This window comes from Drosophila innubila, assembly GCF_004354385.1.
Source record: "Drosophila innubila isolate TH190305 chromosome 3L unlocalized genomic scaffold, UK_Dinn_1.0 0_D_3L, whole genome shotgun sequence".
Lineage (NCBI taxonomy): Eukaryota > Metazoa > Arthropoda > Insecta > Diptera > Drosophilidae > Drosophila > Drosophila innubila.
This window is the reverse complement of record NW_022995376.1, coordinates 10028443-10050336: the sequence shown is the minus strand read 5'-3', so window position 1 is coordinate 10050336 and position 21894 is coordinate 10028443. Positions and strand designations below refer to the sequence as shown.

Below are 21894 nucleotides of genomic sequence, written 5' to 3'. Positions count from 1 at the left end.
ATTTGTAGACTCATTTATACAGGCAGATCTGGTTTATTGAAAATTTTGGACATCAAGTCATCATCTGGCCTAAAAATTTCATCCTGATCAGATAATAAACTAGGAAGTTATCTATAAAACAATTTCTCATTGCACAGCCAAAGAAGAGAAGATTGTCTGGACGCAGGGTATCAAGTAGTCGAGCAAAGCTTCCTTACATATCGTAATTGGTTTGTTGTTTTATGTAACTTAACGTATTTTATTTATCGTTTGTGAATGAGGAGAGAATTGTATTATTAATTATTGATTGCCCTTGGCCACCTCGTACATGTTTCTCGAGATGATCAGACGCTGGATCTGGGAGGTGCCCTCGTAGATCTGATAGATCTTGGCATCGCGCATCAGTTTCTCCACGGGATACTCGCTGTTGAAGCCGTTGCCGCCGAAGATCTGGACCGCATCGGAGGCAATCTTGTTGGCCATATCGGCAGCATGGCACTTGGCGATCGAGGCATAGTAGCTGTTGCGGCGACCCTGGTCAATCTCCCAGGCGGACAGACGCCACGCCAGACGGGATGTCTCCACACCAATGGCCATGTCGGCCAGCATGAACTGCACGGCCTGGTGATGGGCAATGGGCACACCGAAGGTTTTGCGTTCCAGCGCATACTTCAATGCCTCATCCATGCAGCGCTGGGCGAGACCGACGGCGCCGGCAGCAACTGGAGGGCGGGTCTTGTCAAAGGTGCCCATGGCGATCTTAAAGCCGGCACCTTCGCCAACCAACACATTCTCCTTGGGCACACGCACATCCTCGAAGGTGATGCCTCGTGTGTCGGATGCACGCTGTCCCATGTTGAGCTCCTTGCGGCCAGGCGTCAATCCGGGTGTATCACGATCGACAATGAAGCCGGTGAAGGCTTTGCTAGGCGGGCACTTGGGATCGGGATTGGTGCGGGCCAGCACAAAGTACCAGTTGGCCACACCGCCGTTGGTGATCCACATCTTCTGGCCATTGAGGATGTACTCGTCGCCCTTCTTCTCGGCCTTTGTCTTGATGCCGGACACATCGGAACCTGCGCCGGGTTCTGTGACACCGTAGGCAGCCACCAAAGGCTCCTCCAGCAGACGACCCAGATACTTTTTCTTTTGTTCCTTATTGCCCGAGAGGATCACAGGTGTTTGCTGTGGAGGGAGTAGGTATAATTAGCTGCAGTTTATATGAGGAATAGATTAGCTTCACTTACACCTAGACCGCTGGCTTCCAGCGCAGTCATGATGCCGGTGCAGCCATAGGCCAACTCCTCGGCTGTCAGGCAGGTGGTGAACACATCCAAGTCCAGACCACCCAACTCGGCGGGTATGTGATTATTCATGAGTCCCAGTTCCCAGGCCTTCTTTATAATGGGCCACGGGTACTCGCCGGATTTGTCGTATTGCGCCGCCACAGGAATGATCTCCTCCCTGGTGAACTTGCGCGCCATCTCCTGCAGCTGCTGCTGCTCCTCGGTGAGGGCGAAGGACGGACCGGTGGCCGAGACATGCGAGACGGCGGCATAGGAGCGACTGGACACCAGCTGACGCAGTGCAGGCGCCGCTAGCTATAAATACAATCAACACAAAATAAATAAATTATGAATTCGCGGCACAGTCCACAGTCCAATCAGAGGGCAAAGTACAAGCGCCGCAGATAACAACAGCATAATCAGAGATACATCGAAAGAGACAGAGAGAGAGATGCTTTCAAAATGTCTGCCAGATGATCAACACTTTTGCACTTGCTAAATTTCTTTACAACATTCACTCTCTCTCACTTCCTACTCCAGTTAGACGCATAAGCAAACTTATTTGCATACCTTATTCAGAAACGCCATGACGTAGACACAAGTAATTATTTAGTTGCAGTTTAAATGTATATTCGCTTTTAACTGGGTCGCGCTGCTTACTCGTCGACGTCTCGTTGCAAATTAATCAAGCAGGTTTCGACGACGCAGGGCATAACCAACACTGTCGACAGCGAATGTGAACATTAGACTCTGCCGCTCTCACTCTCTCTTCATGCAACTTTCGCTCTCTTGAATTTTGCATTGGTGAAATAATAATTAAACTTTCGTTCAGCTTCTATTCCAATTGGTGCGGAGACATAAATTCCAATAGGCATGCCAAATATCATTCGCTTTGGCATATTAGCCAAGACACACACCTAAGATCCCACGCACTAAGCAACAACAAAGCAGCAAAAGCTCTGCATACTTAAAAGCTTTTCAAACTGCGCGCTCAATTAAATGTATGTATTTATATCGTATTTCGAGCAACGTTGCATACTTTTTTGCGCTGTTAAAAATATATCAAAGGTTACGTTAAAAATAAACAAATTGTATATTTTAGACAATGACAAACGCCCTACTAAATTATGCTTGTGTGCACACACTTGACAAAATAAAAATAAATACAATGTGTATGGAACTCAGTTGCCAGCATCTGCTCTTATCAGCAACGGCAGCACATAAAACTTGGTCCGGTTAAAGCTTCCGTTAAACCCCAATTACACTCCAAAACAACAACAACAACAAAAAAGAAGAAAGCGCGCACGAAACGCAGCCGAAGCGACCGAAGCTGACGAGGACGAGGTGAAGGTGGAGGTGGAGGTGAAAGTCCCGTCACATCTAAGGCGAAACTGGGATAGCTGCTGGCTTCGCTAGGCCAGTCATTTGACATTGCTCCTGCGTAAAGGTTGTCCTCGCGCACTGTGAACCTAATCCGTGCCGTCGACCAGCTGAAGTCGCCTTCAACGCGTCCAACTACACACTTGTGTGTATTGGTGTGTGTATAATAGTGTGTGTGTGTGTCTTGTTTTTTCTACACACTCCCATCTCCCACAATTGGTATACATATATAAAAGTATTAAAGATTTTTAAGAAAAAAAAGTGCAAAGGTTGTCAAGTGTTTATTGAAGCCTTAATCAAACAAGTGCTTTAAGCCAAATTGAAAATGGCTCAATTCGTGACTCACATACAGCCAACGCTGATGGAGGCATCGCAAGGTCATGTACCGCATCATCATGGCCATCAGGTAGGGGTGCAGCATTCGTCGCATTTGCCACACAGTGGCCATAATATGCCATCGCCCCCCACCGCCCACAATCATCACCAGCACCATCATCACCATGGAGGACATGTCAACTCCTCCTCGCATCACCAATCTCAGTCGCAATCGCAATCTCAGTCGCAATCACATCATCATCATCCAGAGCAGCAGCAGCAGCAACAACATCAACAGCAGCAGCACCACAAAAAGTCACATCAGTCGACGGGTCATGGCAATGCCAAGTCGCATCCACATCACAGTCCGCCATCGTTGGTCTCCTCTCCTCCGGCGGAGCATGTTGGCCACTACGACTACTTTCAGCATCAGCATGAGCTGACATTTCAACATGTTGGTACTGCTCCCGTTGCTGGTACTGGAACTGGTGCCACGCCCGGCAGCAACAACAAGCATCACAATAAGCATGAACACTGTCCCACAGGACACCAGAGTGCGGTGAGTCCAAGGCTGACATCATATGCTTGCCACAAGGATATCATACATATATATTGTATATATATATAAGACTGAAGCATGTTGTGATCGTTTGTTATCTTCTACATTTTGGATAACATAGTCAACTAATTATTTTGACTTTTTTTTAGAATAATTACTTGACTAACTTGTATATCTGAATTATCTATATCTATACATTGGTATCCCAGTCTAAGATATGACGCAATCGTATTCCTATGCCAAGTGAGTCACCAGCCATCGACCATCTTTCGTTCGTCCTTGTCCGTCCATTAACAACTCTTCATGACGACTCTCTGGCGTCATGGCGTCGTAACGTCTCCAAGGCATCGTTTACTGTTTATTAAAAAAGCTTTAAATTAGACACCCCACAATGCAGCCCACAAATTCAGTTCCCTCTCTCTTTTAAAGCCTCCCGCCTTTCGCCACCCTTTAATATTGGCCCCCTTATCATCCTGTACTCTCGAAAAGCTTTTCAAATGTTTTGTGTGTTTTTTTTTCGCATTGTTTAAAAATAAACCAAATGGCAAATTTCTCTTTTAGTGCTCTTTACATGGGCCTCTAGTCTTTGGGCCTCTAGTCTTTGGGTCTCTAGTCTCTAGTCTCTGGTTCTTCGTCTGGTGCTGGGCTTCCACATAGCGCTCAACGTTCAGCGAGCAATCGAAAATAATTTAGAAAACGACTCAAATCGCTCGCTGTCTGTTGTTTTTGGTGCGGCCGACGCGTCTGGCATTCTGTATATATATCATTTATTATAGATATATTTACGTTTATACCTAATTGACAAACGAATGTGGTTTTTTGTTGTCAGTGGAACGGCATGGAGACATTAAAAAAACGCTTTCCATCGCTGCAGAGTTTGGGCGTAAGTTGCATGCCACCTTGAACTCTTTTTATGTAATACTTTTGCAAGTTGCTGCATTTAATTTAATGCAGTTGCCCTAAAAATATCACCTCTTGTCTTGACAGACTAGACAGAATTGTGCGAAAATTATTGAAATTTTTTTATTTCTATCGGCGGTGTGTGAATCGCGTTTGTTTGGTGCGAGGTGCAGTGAACTATTATGAATATCCATCCTCCCCCTCCCAAGGGGGCTTTCCACAAAGTGTCCCCGTATTTATGGTGCGTTCTGCGAGGTCGTCAAAGTTATGGTCAATTAGTTTAGGCCAAAGCGTCTGGCAGGCGATTTACTTAGGACATTGGCGTTGCCGCCACTGTTGTAGTTGCTGTTGTTGTTGTTGTGGCTCTTGTAATTTCATATGCCACGCCAGGCCAACAGACGATAGCCTCATCGACGCCAGCACCATAATTAATAATCATAAAAATAACTACTTAAGCAGTTTAGTCGATTTTTTTATACCCTTCCGTAAACATTAATATTTTCGCATATTAGTTAATGGTCCACGTTGAGACAGGAAAGTTATCCTTAAATAAAATGTAAATAAAAAGGCCAGATATTAGACAACTTGTTTATTGTTTAAACTTTTTGATAAGTTTTTTCAGAATTCTATAATTTGCAGAGAAGATCTTTTTAAAGTCATTACAAAAAAATAATACGAAAATATGGGAAACTTTAGCTTTTTGCAGGATTTTAATTTTGTTGAAGTCGGGATTCCTTGAAATGAATTTTGGTCAGTAAGACTGTTTGCTATTAACGTGAATTTATTGAGTCAAATTACTCCCTTTCGGTATTGATATTTAAAATATATAACCAAAAAAAATATATATTTTTACTTATTTATAGGTATAAAATTTAATTGACTTGATTTCTTGAAGTTTTATTTCTTGATAACATATATTTTAAATGTTAAACAATTTTATAAAATGTCTAACTTACTGTGAATTATGTTAATGGTTTGCCAGATAATTTGACTTTAAGCATAGAAAGTTTAAGTATTTATGTTAGAGTATCTATATCTAACTTACTGATCGATTAAATAGAAAGTGCCGCTGCTAATCACACAATACATCTGATAGTTCCTTTGAAATACTATATAAACAACGTGATAATGCTATAAAGTCTCCATTTACAAAGCAAAGAGTATATTTACGTATAAATTTTCAAGTACCAGCTGGCATGCAAACATGCAATTTGGTCAAGTTTTGTCGGCATGTCGTGAGCCACCCTCTGGATTCGAAATGGGTGGTTTAAAGCGTAACCAAAAACCCTTTTGCTGGCCAAAACAAATAAGCCAATGTTTGGCCAAGCGATAAAGGCCAAACTGCAGCTTAAAGACACCCCGCAAGCGAAGCCAGCAGCACATTAATTAAATTCCAAACAGTGCGTCGCACCTTGCTTGCCACATGCCACATTTGTTACGTATATATACGTTATGTGTGAGTGTATTTACTTGCAACGTGATAAAGTAAAGCGAGCACTTTACAATTTGCCCTGGTCACGATGCAATTTGAAATGCAATTTTATGCAATCGTTGGGGGTGAGTTTTATTGTCTTCACAGGGTGGATTTCCTTATAACGCCTAATTTGCGACAACAACTGAAACAAAACAATAACAACAATGGAAGGAAATTGTGTCGTCGCTTCTCTTTGCTTGTCGTTCTTGGCATTAAACGTGACTGTGACTGCAAACGCATCTGATTGGATTTATTGGGGTGTTGCGACTGTTAGGGGTTGAGAGTGGGAATTTCGAATTCCAGTTCGAAACGGGAAGTAAACAAAATCCAGTCAAACATTGCGTTTGCGCCAACATACGCCTCTCTGGAAGACGGAAACCTCATAGAACCACCCATCAACCAACTGTGGATTGCCTTTATTATTTGTTGGCCTTGTTTACGCTCAATCAACAAAGTTGCTACAACTACTTGTATACTAGCTAGGGGTAGGACCTGCATATGTGTGGAGTTTAGTAATGATTTTATTTGTCCAACTAATTAGTATAATGTTTTCTCAGCTGTGTAGTTTAGTATATCAATGGGTGCGCCAGGAAATGAATGTCAGGATAATTAGCTGCATTAGTGGGATTGATATTGAATATCACAAACTATTTTTAAATATGTCCCCTAATCATATCTACAAATCTCTAAAATTCTGGAGAAGCTTTTGTTGTGTTTAAATTTATTCTCATTTTGATATTATCTCAATTGCTTCCAATATTGACTTTTAATTTTAAGTTATTAATATTTTGGAGAAAAAATAGCAAACTTTTTAAAAACTGTAATTTAGGAAAATTATGTTATTTTTGTTTTCTAACTTTTAGAATTTGTGCTGAAATTAAAATTTGGATGATAATGCGATATATTGAGCTAAGCCCGAACTGAACCCAATAAAATGATTATGTACTTGTTTTTTTTTTTTGCTTTTTTACACCATTTTTTTTTATTAAGTAAAAAATTCTATTCTCTGTCGTTTCAATTCAATAATTCAATTTTCAAGGCTTTATTCTTGGCTTTTTTTTAACTGCAGTAAATATAGTACTTTTAGAAAAGCGTTGGTTCTTTTTAAATTTCTGATGACTTACCCTTTGTTGCTGCATTCGTTGCACGTGTCCGCTGCGCTCCACTTCTTCTTCTTTTCCACCACGCTCCTTCCCACTTCCAGAGCAAAATGTCAACAAAACAAAACGCACGTGTCCGACGAGCGACACTCGCTTCCGTTTCCAGTCGGACCACCCTTCGATGGTGGCGCAGACGCAGACAGAGAGGCAGACAGAGTTGGTGTTGGACGAGGGGGGTTGGCGTTTCCAATTGGAATATGCAAGTGCGCAGGTCCGGTCCTTCGAAAATCCTGGCGATGCCGACTATATTTCAACCACGACTGGTAGGACTTTTCGCTGAGCCAACACGCATCCAGTCTGGAGTTGAACATTGAAGAAAACGGCAGCAAAATTAAAAATTGCTCCTCAGCGTGAATATAGAAGCGACTGTGTTGAATAGAAAGGAATCCAATCAGACACACCAGCACAGTCACAGTTACATTCACAGTCACACATAAACGTACACTGACACTCACACACATATACACATTCACACCCTCGCGCACACACACACATGCACTCGTGTACATAAAGCTTACATAAAATCTAAGGAAAAATCGATAAGAGTGCATTTAAAATTCAAAAGGAAAATCTCAAGTAGTTTCGCGTCCAAATCGAAAAGTAATGCATTAATTAGCCAGTGAAAAATATGACTAATCAGTGACGACATACGCGAGCTGCGCTTACACAATTTATCTATACTAGATATACCGTTAAGTACGACGGTCTTACGGTTATAGATTGAAATTCAGCTGTCATTTTCTAATTTCAAAATGGTCACTGAAAATGGAGCTCAGGTAAAGAAATTTTAAATAATTTTTCGTATTATATTGCAGCGTATATTCATTTTTTGGTAGCACTGTGCAGAGACGGCCATGTTGGCGTCCATTTTGCACATTATCGATTTTTCATTGTCTGGAGTGAAAATTGCGTAAAAACGCAACAAAAAGGACTTAAAATAAATCCGCTTAAATGTTTTATAGCTATCAACAATTTTTCGATACATTTAAGTCTTAGTGTCACGCCCATTTCAATGAAAGCAGAGTTTTATCGATTTTTCATTGAGTTCCAATCGAATTGTGCACTTGTGATCTTTAATCGAACAATGAGCTCAAATGCAGAAGGGAAAAGGACACCTTTTGTTAGCTATTAATGTTAACGTCACCACCGCCTGCCCCACCAAACATAACTGGGTGTGGTGCGGCACTGAGTGGTGCGTGTATCCGTGTAGCAAAGGTAGTGTACGGTAATAGAGATTTAGGTTAAATTTAATGATGACATGCGACATTTTGCGCCACACCAAGATGGAGAAAATCCATATTATGAGTCATTTTTCCTCACTTTTATTAATGCTTAATTTTTAAAAGTTTACACCTAAAAGGGTATCACTTTATTTTAAGTCTTTCATAATTTTAAGCTCCTATATACACGTATATAATAAGAGTCTTATTAATTTTTCCAATTTCAGCAAGTGGGAGAAATCAATTTTCACATTTGTTGCATTTCTTCATCTTCTTAATGTTGCACTTGAGTTTCGAGTAGGAGTATTACCAAACATGTTGCCACTTAAGCGACATTTTTGCTGCACAAGTTCAAAGTAAATCCACTTCAAGGCTTCCCAACTTACAGTTGCCATCGTCAAACACTCAATTTACACAACTTGAGCTTGTTATACAATGCCTGGCACCTTTGAACTTTTGCGTATGTCCCTCCGTCTTCGTCTCCGTCTCCGTCTCTCATTAAGTTGGGCAAACAAGGAAGACATCCTTTAGAATTCGCCTTAGTACTTATACTCGTATGTATGCGCAGGCATACGAAATGAGTTTTCTGTTGGCCCAGCCATGAAAAGGAGCAGCTCACTTCCGTATTTGCCTCTACACTGGGTAAGGGGTGAGTAGGGGTCGGAACAGGGCGAGCCTTTGTACATTGCAACAGCTTGGGGCTGGAGGCAACTTCAGGTCGGGACAGTGCCTCTGTCTGCGGTCATTTTTATCAAGTGCGAAAACTTTTTCATTTCCAGTGCGAAAATGTTCAATTCAAAAAACCGCCTTTATTCCAGCTGCACTTTCCAGCTGAACGACATGACGTCATTTTCGATATCGAATTCCCAAATTCACTGAAGCGTACAGCAAAAGAAAAACATAAACAAATTGTGGGTGTTGGTGTTGGTGGTGACGTTGGGTTTGGGGGTACATAAAAAAGGGCAGCTGTTGGATTTTAGGTTTCTATAAAGCCGAATTACACCTGCGCATTTAGCGGTGTTCAGCACTGACGTTGACCCCTCGCCTTGACCGTTGCCAACGTTGAACTTGAGCCTGACATCAGACATTATACATTACACACTACACATTGCCAGGTGCTAGTTTAAGCTTTAGTTGCGCAACGACTGTAACGGTTAATAACACACGGCAACGATCAATAACACCCCCAAGTAAAGCTCGTTTTGATGAATACGCAACTAACACGCAACTTTCGCTGGGTCTCCGACTAGGGGATAAATGCCCTAAAGCTTCCTCAAACTATAATGTGATATTTATCTGTGTCTGATTTGAATGTCATATAAGCTTGGAACTTTATTTTCCTTTAATTATCATTAATTGTAAATACCGTTCTATAGTATTTTTTGAGCTAGTTTTCATCTTATTGGAGAGATTTGTTCCTATTCTATATTCTACTGTGGTATTCAGCGTATTTATCAAATAGTTCTTTTCACGTTATAAAAATATTTTGTTTGGGTTAAGTTTGAAGTACTTAATCGCTGTGCTTTTCTTCCCGCAAGTCCTTAATAATATAACAGTATATGTATAACAGTTAATAATAATGTACTATATATAATTATCTTGATGAAACTTTTTAGGATACATTATCTTTTGGAGTACCTAAGATTTTGTTCTTGCTTTCGGCTTTTTCCTCTCGCTTATTCGACATTCATTTAAAATAATATAATAATATTGATCAAAATATAATTCTCAATCAGTTCTTGTGAAGTTTCTTTCATTTTGTATAGTTACAACTAATTTTGCATCCTCTTTGCTATTTTAAATTTATCCAAAATGTATCCATTTATTATTTTAGGGCGATGGCAATACTTCCTTCCTGCGAGCCGCACGTGCTGGCAATTTGGAGCGCGTGCTGGAGCATCTGAAAAACAACATTGACATCAACACCAGTAATGCGGTAAGTAATAATATAAAGCTATATTAAAGTCAGCTGTCTAATCTCCTAATGAAATCCTTGTAGAACGGTTTGAATGCTTTGCATTTGGCCTCCAAGGATGGACACATACATGTTGTCTCGGAGCTGCTGCGTCGCGGGGCAATTGTGGACAGTGCCACCAAGAAGGGCAACACCGCGTTGCACATTGCCTCGCTGGCTGGACAGGAGGAGGTGGTGAAGCTGCTGCTGGAGCACAATGCCTCCGTCAATGTGCAGTCGCAGAATGGTTTTACGCCTCTCTACATGGCTGCCCAGGAGAATCATGATGCCGTAGTGCGTCTGCTGTTGTCCAATGGCGCCAATCAGAGTCTTGCCACGGAGGATGGATTCACGCCACTCGCTGTGGCCATGCAGCAGGGGCACGACAAGGTTGTTGCCGTGCTCCTCGAGAGCGACACACGTGGCAAGGTGCGTCTGCCGGCGTTGCACATAGCTGCAAAGAAGGATGACGTCAAAGCTGCTACGTTATTACTGGATGTAAGTGTATCTATAGTTAATTAATAGATTGTGTACTAACTTGTCTATCTACAGAATGACCACAATCCGGACGTGACCTCCAAGTCGGGCTTCACGCCGTTGCACATTGCCTCACACTATGGCAACCAGAACATTGCTAATCTCTTGATACAGAAGGGCGCCGATGTCAACTACTCGGCCAAGCACAACATCAGTCCGCTGCACGTGGCAGCCAAGTGGGGCAAGACTAACATGGTCTCGCTGCTGCTGGAGAAGGGTGGCAACATTGAGGCCAAGACCCGGGATGGCCTCACCCCACTCCACTGTGCTGCCCGCTCCGGACATGAGCAGGTCGTGGACATGTTGCTGGAACGCGGTGCTCCGATTAGCGCCAAGACCAAGAACGGTCTCGCTCCCTTGCACATGGCTGCCCAGGGTGAGCATGTGGATGCCGCCCGCATTCTTCTTTACCATCGTGCCCCCGTTGATGAGGTCACCGTCGATTATCTGACCGCACTGCATGTGGCCGCCCACTGTGGACATGTGCGGGTGGCAAAGCTCTTGTTGGATCGCAATGCCGATGCCAATGCTCGGGCTCTCAACGGATTCACGCCCCTCCACATTGCCTGCAAGAAGAACCGCTTGAAGGTCGTGGAGCTGCTGCTGCGTCATGGGGCAAGCATCAGTGCCACCACTGAGAGTGGACTCACTCCGCTGCATGTGGCCGCCTTCATGGGTTGCATGAATATCGTCATCTACTTGCTGCAACACGACGCCAGCCCGGATGTGCCCACTGTGCGTGGTGAGACTCCATTGCATTTGGCTGCACGCGCCAACCAGGTGAGTTATGCTTGGAACCTGTTGTTGACTAAGAATGTTCAAATAAGAATCATAAGAGCAACGTTCAAATACTGGAGAAAAATAACCTCAAAACTTCCATAACTTTGTCAAAACTTGACCGATTTTCAAGCGGACTGTTATTTTTACCTTGGTTGGGCCCCTAAATTCGTTCTGCATTCAAATTAGATTAGTTTTGTAAAAAAAATTATTTTCCTCAAAATCATGGTTTTGATGCTAAGGGTCCCCCCTTTGATATTTTGAAAATTCAAAATTTTAAACCTCAAGTTAGCACTTTTAATCAACTCCCTATATCGTAATTAGTATAAAACAACACTTGAAACTTGATTCTGAGACCTTTCAATTTTCTGTAAAAAATCATGCGAAATCGGACAAAAATTTTGACTTGTAAAGTGTAAGATCAAGGGCTCGACCAACTTCAAGCTTTCATAACTTTGTCAAAACAGGACCGATTTTAAAGCGGAATGTCATTTTGATTTTGATTTGGCCCCTAAATTCGTTCTGCATTCAAATTTGATTAATTTTGTAAAAAAAATTATTTTCCTCAAAATCATGGTTTTGATGCTAAGGGTCCCCCCTTTGATATTTTGAAAATTCAAAATTTTAAATCTCAAGTTAGCACTTTTAATCAACTCCCTATATCGTAATTACTATAAAACAACACTTGAAACTTGATTCTGAGACCTTTCAATTTTCTGTAAAAAATCATGCAAAATCGGACAAAAATGTTGACTTGTAAAGTGTAAGATCAAAGGCTCGACCAACTTCAAGCTTTCATAACTTTGTCAAAACAGGACCGATTTTAAAGCGGAATGTCATTTTGATTTTGATTTGGCCCCTAACTTCGTTCAACATTCAAATTTGATTGATTTTGTAAAAAAATTATTTTCCTCAAAATCATGGTTTTGATGCTAAGGGTCCCCTTTGATATTTTGAAAATTCAAAATTTTAAATCTCAAGTTAGCACTTTTAATCAACTCCTATATCGTAATTAGTATAAAACAACACTTGAAACTTGATTCTGAGACCTTTCAATTTTCTGTAAAAAATCATGCAAAATCGGACAAAATGTTGACTTGTAAAGTGTAAGATCAAAGGCTCGACCAACTTCAAGCTTTCATAACTTTGTCAAAACAGGACCGATTTTAAAGCGGAATGTCATTTTGATTTTGATTTGGCCCCTAACTTCGTTCTACATTCAAATTTGATTGATTTTGTAAAAAAAATTATTTTCCTCAAAATCATGGTTTTGATGCTAAGGGTCCCCCCTTTGATATTTTGAAAATTCAAAATTTTAAATCTCAAGTTAGCACTTTTAATCAACTCCCTATATCGTAATTAGTATAAAACAACACTTGAAACTTGATTCTGAGACCTTTCAATTTTCTGTAAAAAATCATGCAAAATCGGACAAAAATGTTGACTTGTAAAGTGTAAGATCAAAGGCTCGACCAACTTCAAGCTTTCATAACTTTGTCAAAACAGGACCGATTTTAAAGCGGAATGTCATTTTGATTTTGATTTGGCCCCTAACTTCGTTCTACATTCAAATTTGATTGATTTTGTAAAAAAATTATTTTCCTCAAAATCATGGTTTTGATGCTAAGGGTCCCCTTTGATATTTTGAAAATTCAAAATTTTAAATCTCAAGTTAGCACTTTTAATCAACTCCCTATATCGTAATTACTATAAAACAACACTTGAAACTTGATTCTGAGACCTTTCAATTTTCTGTAAAAAATCATGCAGAATCGGACAAAAATGTTGACTTGTAAAGTGTAAGATCAAAGGCTCGACCAACTTCAAGCTTTCATAACTTTGTCAAAACAGGACCGATTTTAAAGCGGAATGTCATTTTGATTTTGATTTGGCCCCTTACTACGTTCTACATTCAAATTTGATTGATTTTGTAAAAAAATTATTTTCCTCAAAATCATGGTTTTGATGCTAAGGTCCCCTTTGATATTTTGAAAATTCAAAATTTTAAATCTCAAGTTAGCACTTTTAATCAACTCCCTATATCGTAATTAGTATAAAACAACACTTGAAACTTGATTCTGAGACCTTTCAATTTTCTGTAAAAAATCATGCGAAATCGGACAAAAATTTTGACTTGTACAGGTGCTAAGTCCAAGGTTCGACCAACTTCAAACTTTACAAAACTGAACTGATTTTCAAGCGGAATGTCAGTTTGATCAAGGTTTGCCTTTTAAATTCATTCGGCATTTAAATTCAATTAATATCGTAACAAAAATTGTTCCCCTCTGGAGCCTTGATTCGATCTTAAAGCAAATGTGCCCTATATACAGTTTTTTTTTGTACTCTTACTAGATAGGGAACTCTTATCTTTAACCCTGCATTGCCTTTGAGATTTAACTGAGTCTTGTTTCTTTTGCAGACGGACATCATTCGCATTCTTCTGCGCAATGGCGCCCAGGTGGATGCACGGGCTCGGGAGCAGCAGACGCCACTGCACATTGCTTCGCGTCTGGGCAACGTTGATATTGTGATGCTGCTGTTGCAACATGGCGCTCAGGTGGATGCCACCACCAAGGACATGTACACAGCATTGCATATTGCCGCCAAGGAGGGACAGGATGAGGTAAAAGATTTGATTGCCAAAAAGATAACGGATCACATCGACACCGTCTACTTGATGCAGTTGTTCTGGATACGTCATCAGGAGTTTTTCATTTGAAGTTTTCTTTTAAGTTTGTTTATTTTATATCTTTACTTTTGTTTATGTTACTTTCATCGAGTATTACGAGTATTGTTGTGCCTTTGGTTGTTGTCTTTTACGTTGGCCATAAATAAATGTTGCCATTATTTTGTAATATTATTTTCGTATTTATTTATTAATATGGCCATAAATAAATGTTGCCATTATTTTGTAGTATTATTTTCGTATTTATTTACCTAAACTTATTTATGGTTTTAAGTTCACATGCGTGGTGAAATGAGGCATCCTCATCCGTGGTGAAAAAGTTTTCACCTCGGCCTCATCTGTGTACCGTTTTCACTTGTAGCGTTAATGTTATCGATATTTAATTGCTATTAATCGAGGGGAATCGGAAGTCGACTGTAGCTAAGTTGTTTTCTGTTTATTTTAAACATTTCCTACTTCTCCAGGTGGCCGCTGTGCTGATCGAGAACGGTGCCGCCTTGGACGCGGCCACCAAGAAGGGATTCACCCCATTGCATCTGACCGCCAAGTATGGTCACATTAAGGTCGCCCAGCTGCTGCTGCAGAAGGAGGCGGATGTGGATGCGCAGGGCAAGAACGGAGTGACTCCGCTGCATGTGGCATGCCACTACAACAACCAGCAGGTGGCACTGTTGTTGCTGGAGAAGGGCGCCAGTCCACATGCCACGGCCAAGAATGGACACACTCCGTTGCACATTGCGGCCCGAAAGAACCAGATGGACATTGCAACCACTTTGCTGGAGTACGGAGCCCAGGCGAATGCCGAGAGCAAGGCTGGATTTACGCCTTTGCATCTGAGCAGCCAGGAGGGACATGCCGAGATCTCGAATCTCTTGATCGAGCACAAGGCTGCCGTCAATCATCCGGCCAAGAATGGATTAACACCCATGCATCTGTGTGCTCAGGAGGATAATGTTAATGTCGCTGAGATTCTGCAGCGCAATGGCGCCAACATCGACATGGCCACCAAAGCGGGTTACACGCCACTCCATGTCGCCTCTCACTTTGGCCAGGCGAACATGGTGCGTTTCCTGTTGCAGAATGGTGCTAACATCGACATGGCCACCAAGGCCGGTTACACTCCTCTCCATCAGACCGCCCAGCAGGGTCATTGCCATATTGTCAACCTACTCCTGGAGCACAAGGCGAATGCCAATGCCCAGACCGTGAATGGACAGACGCCACTTCACATTGCCCGCAAGCTGGGCTACATTAGTGTCTTGGATTCCCTTAAATCCATTACCAAGGAGGATGAGGCAGCTGCTGCTCCGGCTCAGGCCGAAGAAAAGTACCGTGTGGTTGCTCCTGAGGCGATGCACGAGTCCTTCATGTCCGATTCGGAGGAAGAAGGCGGTATGTATAGACTTTTATTAGGTTCACACTTTAAATACTCTCAACACAGTCTAGTTAAACTAGTCAGCTCAGCACTCAGATCAACTAAAATACATATAGCAATGCCTAGTCTTAAGTTAAAATCGAAAAATACCCGCTTTTACTATGTGTGCCGTCAGGTGACACAAATTGGGAATTGGACGCATGCTATGAGTTTAGCATTGGCGGGGATCGTGATCGTGATCGAGATCTCAATCGCCACCACAACAATCGGCCAGATACTCACATCTCTCCGCCGTATTACCAGGGCGACTATCTTTATGTCTCTAGTAAGTGTGCCAACATCAACGTTCCATGGCCAATTGTAAAACTCTACTCCTAAGTTGAAGAGCTGGCTGTTATCAAGTGCAAAGATTGGCAACTGATTGGAAACTCGATTAAATTAATCAAATTAAAGGATAAGGGCGCACTTTATATGGTTACTCGCATAAATGTATAAATTAATTCTTGACGTTGTTGACACTCGAAACATCAGAGCTGAAGTCTTATTACATCCCTCTTATTTGTTTTGCTTTGTAATGTGAATCCCCCTCAAATGGCAGAAAATGAAATCGAAATGCATATCGATAGCAAATTTCAAACTGTAACGGTTTCATTTTCAGTTATTTTCTGATAAGTGTTTGTAAATAGTTGGACTTCTGGGTGTTTTGAAGAGACTTACAGAATTTTAAGTTCTTTCTCTATTGAGATCCAATCGATGTGCTCTAATTTATTTGTACTACGGCATGAAATGTATAAATTATAATTAAGTCATAATATGCTCCTACTTAATATACTCATACTAGCTATACATATATCATCTAACTATTATACCCATATTATTATAATAATTACTATATATATCTACAAATATACATATATAAATATCTATATGATGCATGTAGAATTAACGAAATTTTTCAACTAAAAAAAACTCATTTGCATTCTTCTATTTTCAATGCACTGCGCTCTCATCAACTGCAAATAACAACAACAACCACAACAACTACTCCTGAAACAACAACAACAACAATAACACTATCTAACACAACAACAACTACAACTTTAACGCTATATGGCCAATTTGACTGTCTTGCTGCTTGAAATTGAAATGCGCTGGAATGCAACTGCAACTGCAACATTATTATCGATTCGAATAATCGAAACAAAATCTAGGCGAAGACAATATGCTATCAGATCAACCTTATCGCTATTTGACCGTTGATGAAATGAAATCCCTAGGAGATGACTCTCTACCCATTGATGTGACACGCGATGAGCGCATGGACTCCAATCGGATGACCCAAAGTGCTGAGTATGCCAGCGGTGTACCGCCCACAATTGGCGAGGAGATGATCAGTCCACACAAGGCACAGGTCTATGGCTCCTCGCCCAAGGCCACCGTCGATGGTGTCTACATTGCCAATGGCAATGGCAACGATGAGCCACCCCATGTGGGGTAAGTGAAAGGTTGTAGAATTCAATTGCAAAGTACGTAATTAATTATTTGCTTTGCTTTGCAGTCGCAAACTGAGCTGGAAGAGCTTCCTGGTCTCATTCCTGGTGGATGCCCGGGGTGGTGCCATGCGTGGTTGCCGTCACAGCGGTGTGCGTATGATCATTCCATCGCGCTCCACCTGTCAGCCGACGCGGGTGACCTGTCGCTATGTGAAGCCTCAGCGCACCATGCATCCGCCGCAGTTGATGGAGGGCGAGGCTTTGGCCAGTCGCGTCCTGGAGCTGGGACCCTGCTCGACCAAGTTCATTGGACCCGTGGTCATGGAGGTGCCACACTTTGCCTCGCTGCGTGGCAAAGAGCGTGAGATCATCATACTACGTTCGGATAATGGAGAAACCTGGAGGGAGCACACCATTGATAATTCCGAGGAGATTATACACGATGTTATGCAGCAATGTTTTGAACCGGAGGGTAAGTCTCTGAACTTAACAAGTTTCTTGGCATTGCTAATCTTCTTTGTGGTTCCACAGAAATTGCTCAACTGGAGGAGCAGGCTGGCAATCATGTCTGTCGCTTTGTCACCTATGATTTCCCACAGTACTTTGCCGTCGTATCGCGTATACGCCAGGAGGTACATGCGATTGGGCCCGAGGGTGGCATGGTATCCAGCACTGTGGTGCCACAGGTGCAGGCCGTGTTCCCGCAAGGCGCTCTTACCAAGAAAATCAAAGTTGGCTTACAGGTAAACCTCTTTAAACCACGCAAAGGCGTTGCGCCTGAGAAACTACGCAAGATAAGCGTAAATCATGTGCCCAAAAAGAAGCGCTTCTCGCTTATTTGGTAATCAACCCAACTATTTATAACTACAAGTATAAACAAATTATTAGCAAGATCTTCAAAAAGTTATCGTGCATTTAAATACATATACTCGTACAACTTCCTAAAAGTCTAAAATGAACGCAAAGTTTTCCAAAAGTTAATACTTAATACGCATTTAATCAAATATGTAAGCCCTCTCTCGAAAAACTCTGTAATCCGCGTAATAATCGATGAAGCCAAGCAAAATAGATGATATCTATGCACTTATCTACTATCTATATACAAACATATATATCATAATATATTTAACACGGCCTAAAGGCGTATTTTTGCTATGGAACCTAATACAAAATCAAAATATTATATACTCGTATCTCAATAATATAATAGTATATACTGATTTGTTTAGAAACGTATTCCTACTTTGAATGCCTCTTGATTCATATTAATTTTTTTGTCATAGGGGGCCCCAAATGTTATTTATGAAATATGTGCACTTTGTTTGAATATATTTATTTAATCACGGCAAAACTTAATAAAAACTTTATGGCACAAAGCTATCAAAGCTAAGAAGAATTGTTCTCTTCAATGATATAAGGGCAATATTCTAGTGACTTGCAATAATACTTTACTTATACGAAACTTAATTATGATGATTGATCATGGATCAAATGCGACTTGTGGAAGATCGCAGATATTTTCTTAAAGCTAAATATTTAAAATAAAAGAATACAAAAATTGTCCAATTGAATAAGACATACTTACAATACATATTATTACTAGTCTACCATATATATGCTTATTAATATAAATTATCCATACTTTATAAATTACTTAACTATGCATAAGATTATAAAAGTTTTCTGAAATGAAGTACTACCCAATAAATTTAGTTCAACAAAAACTTTATGCCAATGAAAATGTTTTCATTAATTATCATTTGATTAATTAATTTTTTCATTAAATTGCTTTTTAAAAAAACAAAAAAAAAAAACAATATAAATATTGTATATATTATATATTGTAAAAAAAGAGGTTAGACCGTTACAATTGGGTTCGGTTTGAAGTGCCTAATGAAGTTGTAACAAATTTTAGCCATGCCGTAAGCAAAAACACGATTTTTAAATGGCCCCACTCATGAGTTGAAATCTTAGCACATATTATTTGCATTTTGTACATATATCTTTTATGAGTTCTGTATAGTTTACTTATTGGTTTTCTAGTCGTTAAGTTGTAGTCAAAGTTTTTTTGATAACTAAATTTATTGGGACATAAATGGGCTTGAACATTGTTATTGTTTGTAGTGAATCTACTTATGCTGTATTTTAATAAAAAAGTGTTCTATAATAACATTAATAAGAATCAAAACAAAACTGAATAAGCATTGTATAAAAACAAATCAAAAGAGAAACAAAATGTTCACCATTTAGCCCAAAACTCATTTCATTTTTATTTTCTTTTAATCATTAGAAATACACATACATAGCTAGAGTTATGTATGTGTGAGTGTGTTAAACAAATGTCGCATATTTCATATATAATATATGTATATTATTTTCATTGATTATAATTTATTTAACTCATGTACTTAATTTAAGAGTGGCCGAAAAAAATCGATTTTTTGCCTACAGAGTCTGAAAGTTCGTTACATTTCTAGGCCCAACCGGTTGATCCCGATCTAACTGCTAAGCTCCTGGGTCGCGGGGTCGCCGTCTCGCCGATTGTAACGGTTGAGCCGCGACGTCGAAAGTTCCACAAGGCCATCACACTGAGCATGCCCGCCCCGAAGGCGCACAGCCAGGGTATGATCAATCAGTATTCGGGCAATACGCCAACTCTCCGTTTGCTGTGTTCAATAACAGGTAAGTTATAATTGTTACCATATCGATGATATGTCATCCTTTTTGTGTTGTTGTGAAATGTGCTCCAAGCAGTTATATAACAATTATGAGTATCTACTTAATATTACGTTTTGTTAGTTGATGTTTATGAGTAACTTCCTGAACCCCTTCTTAAACTCTCAGGCTTTCATTTGATTCATTACATTTTAAGTGCTTCAATGTATGATTATTTCAATTGATTTTCTATAGTTGCCTTTTATTTACAATGTACTAATAACTCAAGTATTCATTTATAATTTCGTTGTGTCTACGTTTCTTTCACTTTCAGTTTTCTCTACAAATTAACTATAATGTACTTGCTACATACAAGTATCATGTACTATATATATACATGCCATATACTTATCTATATACTTACATAACGTTGTACAGTGAAAAAACATAAAAAGAACATATCGTCGCATTCCCGCGAAATGATCGTATGTTGATTTTTTGCGAAATTGAGATTTTAATGCAGAACGGTTAGAAAACGTCTGTCTCACATACTTGCAAAAAATTACAAATGAATTCGCTTTAGTTTTGGAAAAAAATCAATTTCAATTTAATCGTATGTTTACTAACATTTTTCTGTGCGCGCGAAATTATCGTATGTCCATATAAATTTTTTTTTTAAGTGTTGTTAACTACTTTAAACGTACAAAAATAAGGCGAGATAAACGAATTTTGAGCTCTTTGTTTTGCGTATTTTTTGGTCGTTTTCTTTTGTGCCGTTATTCCTTTGCGTTTTAATATTCTTTGATTAAGCAGATAAGAAGCGATTTAAATTTAAATTAAATTAAATTTAAGCAAATTACGTACAGCTATTTTGCACAACGGAGAAATGGAATTGAATTATGAATATTTCGAAAACACAAATACAAAAAAAATTATTCAAATATCAAACTTGAATCAAAATATTAAAAGTTTATACAAGAACAAGTTAAGCATTTCAGAAAAGAAGTTTTTAGATTTAAAAAATCTATGCAATGTTAACAGTATACCTACTAAATATCATAGTGAATATGTAAATCTTAAAAATTGTAAAACAATCGTAGATTGTTTAGATGAAACCGATGAAGAAGATGAAAACTGAAGATGTTTGCCTTATGCAATATTTTTTTTTTTTTTTATTTTCATATATACTTTAATTTCATACAGAAAAATATGATTTATATGAATTTCTTACATAAGTTTAATAAAGACAAAAACAAAATTTTATTTTAACTTTTTTTATATAAATAAATAAGGATTTTCTCATATCGTATGTTGAACTTACATTGTTTTGCACCAAAAACATGACGCGCGAAATGATCGTATGTTTAAATAAATTGCTGCTGTAAACACAATTGGCCATATTTAAAAAAAATTTAACAAGCATTCGTTATTACAACTATAAAATAAGATCTTATGAAAAAATGGCTGCTAAAAAACCACTCTACTTTGAGAAAATTAAAAAAAAGCTTCTCCTGTAAAATCACATTTTTCTACATACGATCATTTCGCGGGAATGCGACGATATTTGAAATTATTCAAATTATTTCTCAAGATTTTTGAAAATATATACTCGAATCCAGGTCCCATTTGATAGAAACAATGTGCTTGTGTCTGTGTAGTTGATGCGTATAAGTTGTTTCGGGTTATTCTATTGTGTTTCTGCCGCATTTACTTGTATTAATTCAATTCTAAAGTTAATTAATTTAAATTAGTCTCGTATTACTTATTCATACGTAAGCCGAGTTCAAGTAATAAAGTAACAATCATAGTACTCGTAATATAGTTAAAGCAACAGCAAATAACATAGTAAAAGTCATTCACCCCGCATATGAAAACACAGATACGCTCATATTCAAGCTACATCCACACAAACACAAATACAGATACAGATACAGATACAGAACCCTCACACATACTTTACCTTGTACTAAACTTAATGTCATGCTCAGTGTCATCAATGTACCAACAGTGTTTGCTCCAGTATATATTTGTTATTTAATATTATAAGTTTTTATTTAACATTTTATGGTTTTCTTTATGGTTTCCCTTAAATTATCTATGATTATGATTTTGGAACAAATCAAAACTAAATAACAAAAAATAAA

At 39.4% G+C, this 21894-nt stretch overlaps 2 protein-coding genes across 2 annotated transcripts in view; one reads left to right on the top strand and one right to left on the bottom strand.

Annotated features, from left to right (window-relative positions):
• Positions 1–210: 210 nt before the first annotated feature.
• Positions 211–1941, bottom strand: LOC117787831 (probable medium-chain specific acyl-CoA dehydrogenase, mitochondrial). Its single transcript, XM_034626451.1, has 3 exons — positions 1836–1941; positions 1227–1580; positions 211–1164 (listed from the first exon to the last, which is right to left on the bottom strand). The coding sequence occupies exons 1-3, from the start codon at positions 1851–1853 to the stop codon at positions 280–282; spliced, it is 1257 nt and encodes a 418-aa protein (XP_034482342.1). The 5' UTR covers positions 1854–1941; the 3' UTR covers positions 211–279.
• A 1029-nt stretch (positions 1942–2970) lies between these two features.
• Positions 2971–21894, top strand: part of LOC117788126 (ankyrin-2) — a 64308-nt gene continuing 45384 nt past the window's right edge. The window contains 10 exon segments of the mRNA XM_034626793.1: positions 2971–3519; positions 10108–10209; positions 10273–10725; positions 10780–11544; positions 13961–14164; positions 14692–15619; positions 16814–17096; positions 17161–17567; positions 17627–17838; positions 19573–19777. Coding sequence (XP_034482684.1) covers positions 2971–3519; positions 10108–10209; positions 10273–10725; positions 10780–11544; positions 13961–14164; positions 14692–15619; positions 16814–17096; positions 17161–17567; positions 17627–17838; positions 19573–19777 — 4108 coding nt within the window.

Coding starts and splice junctions, on each gene's coding strand:
- LOC117787831 (XM_034626451.1), bottom strand. Junction 1,165..1,226: donor TGGAAGCCAGCGGTCTAGGT/GTAAGTGAAGCT, acceptor CTCCCTCCACAG/CAAACACCTGTGATCCTCTC.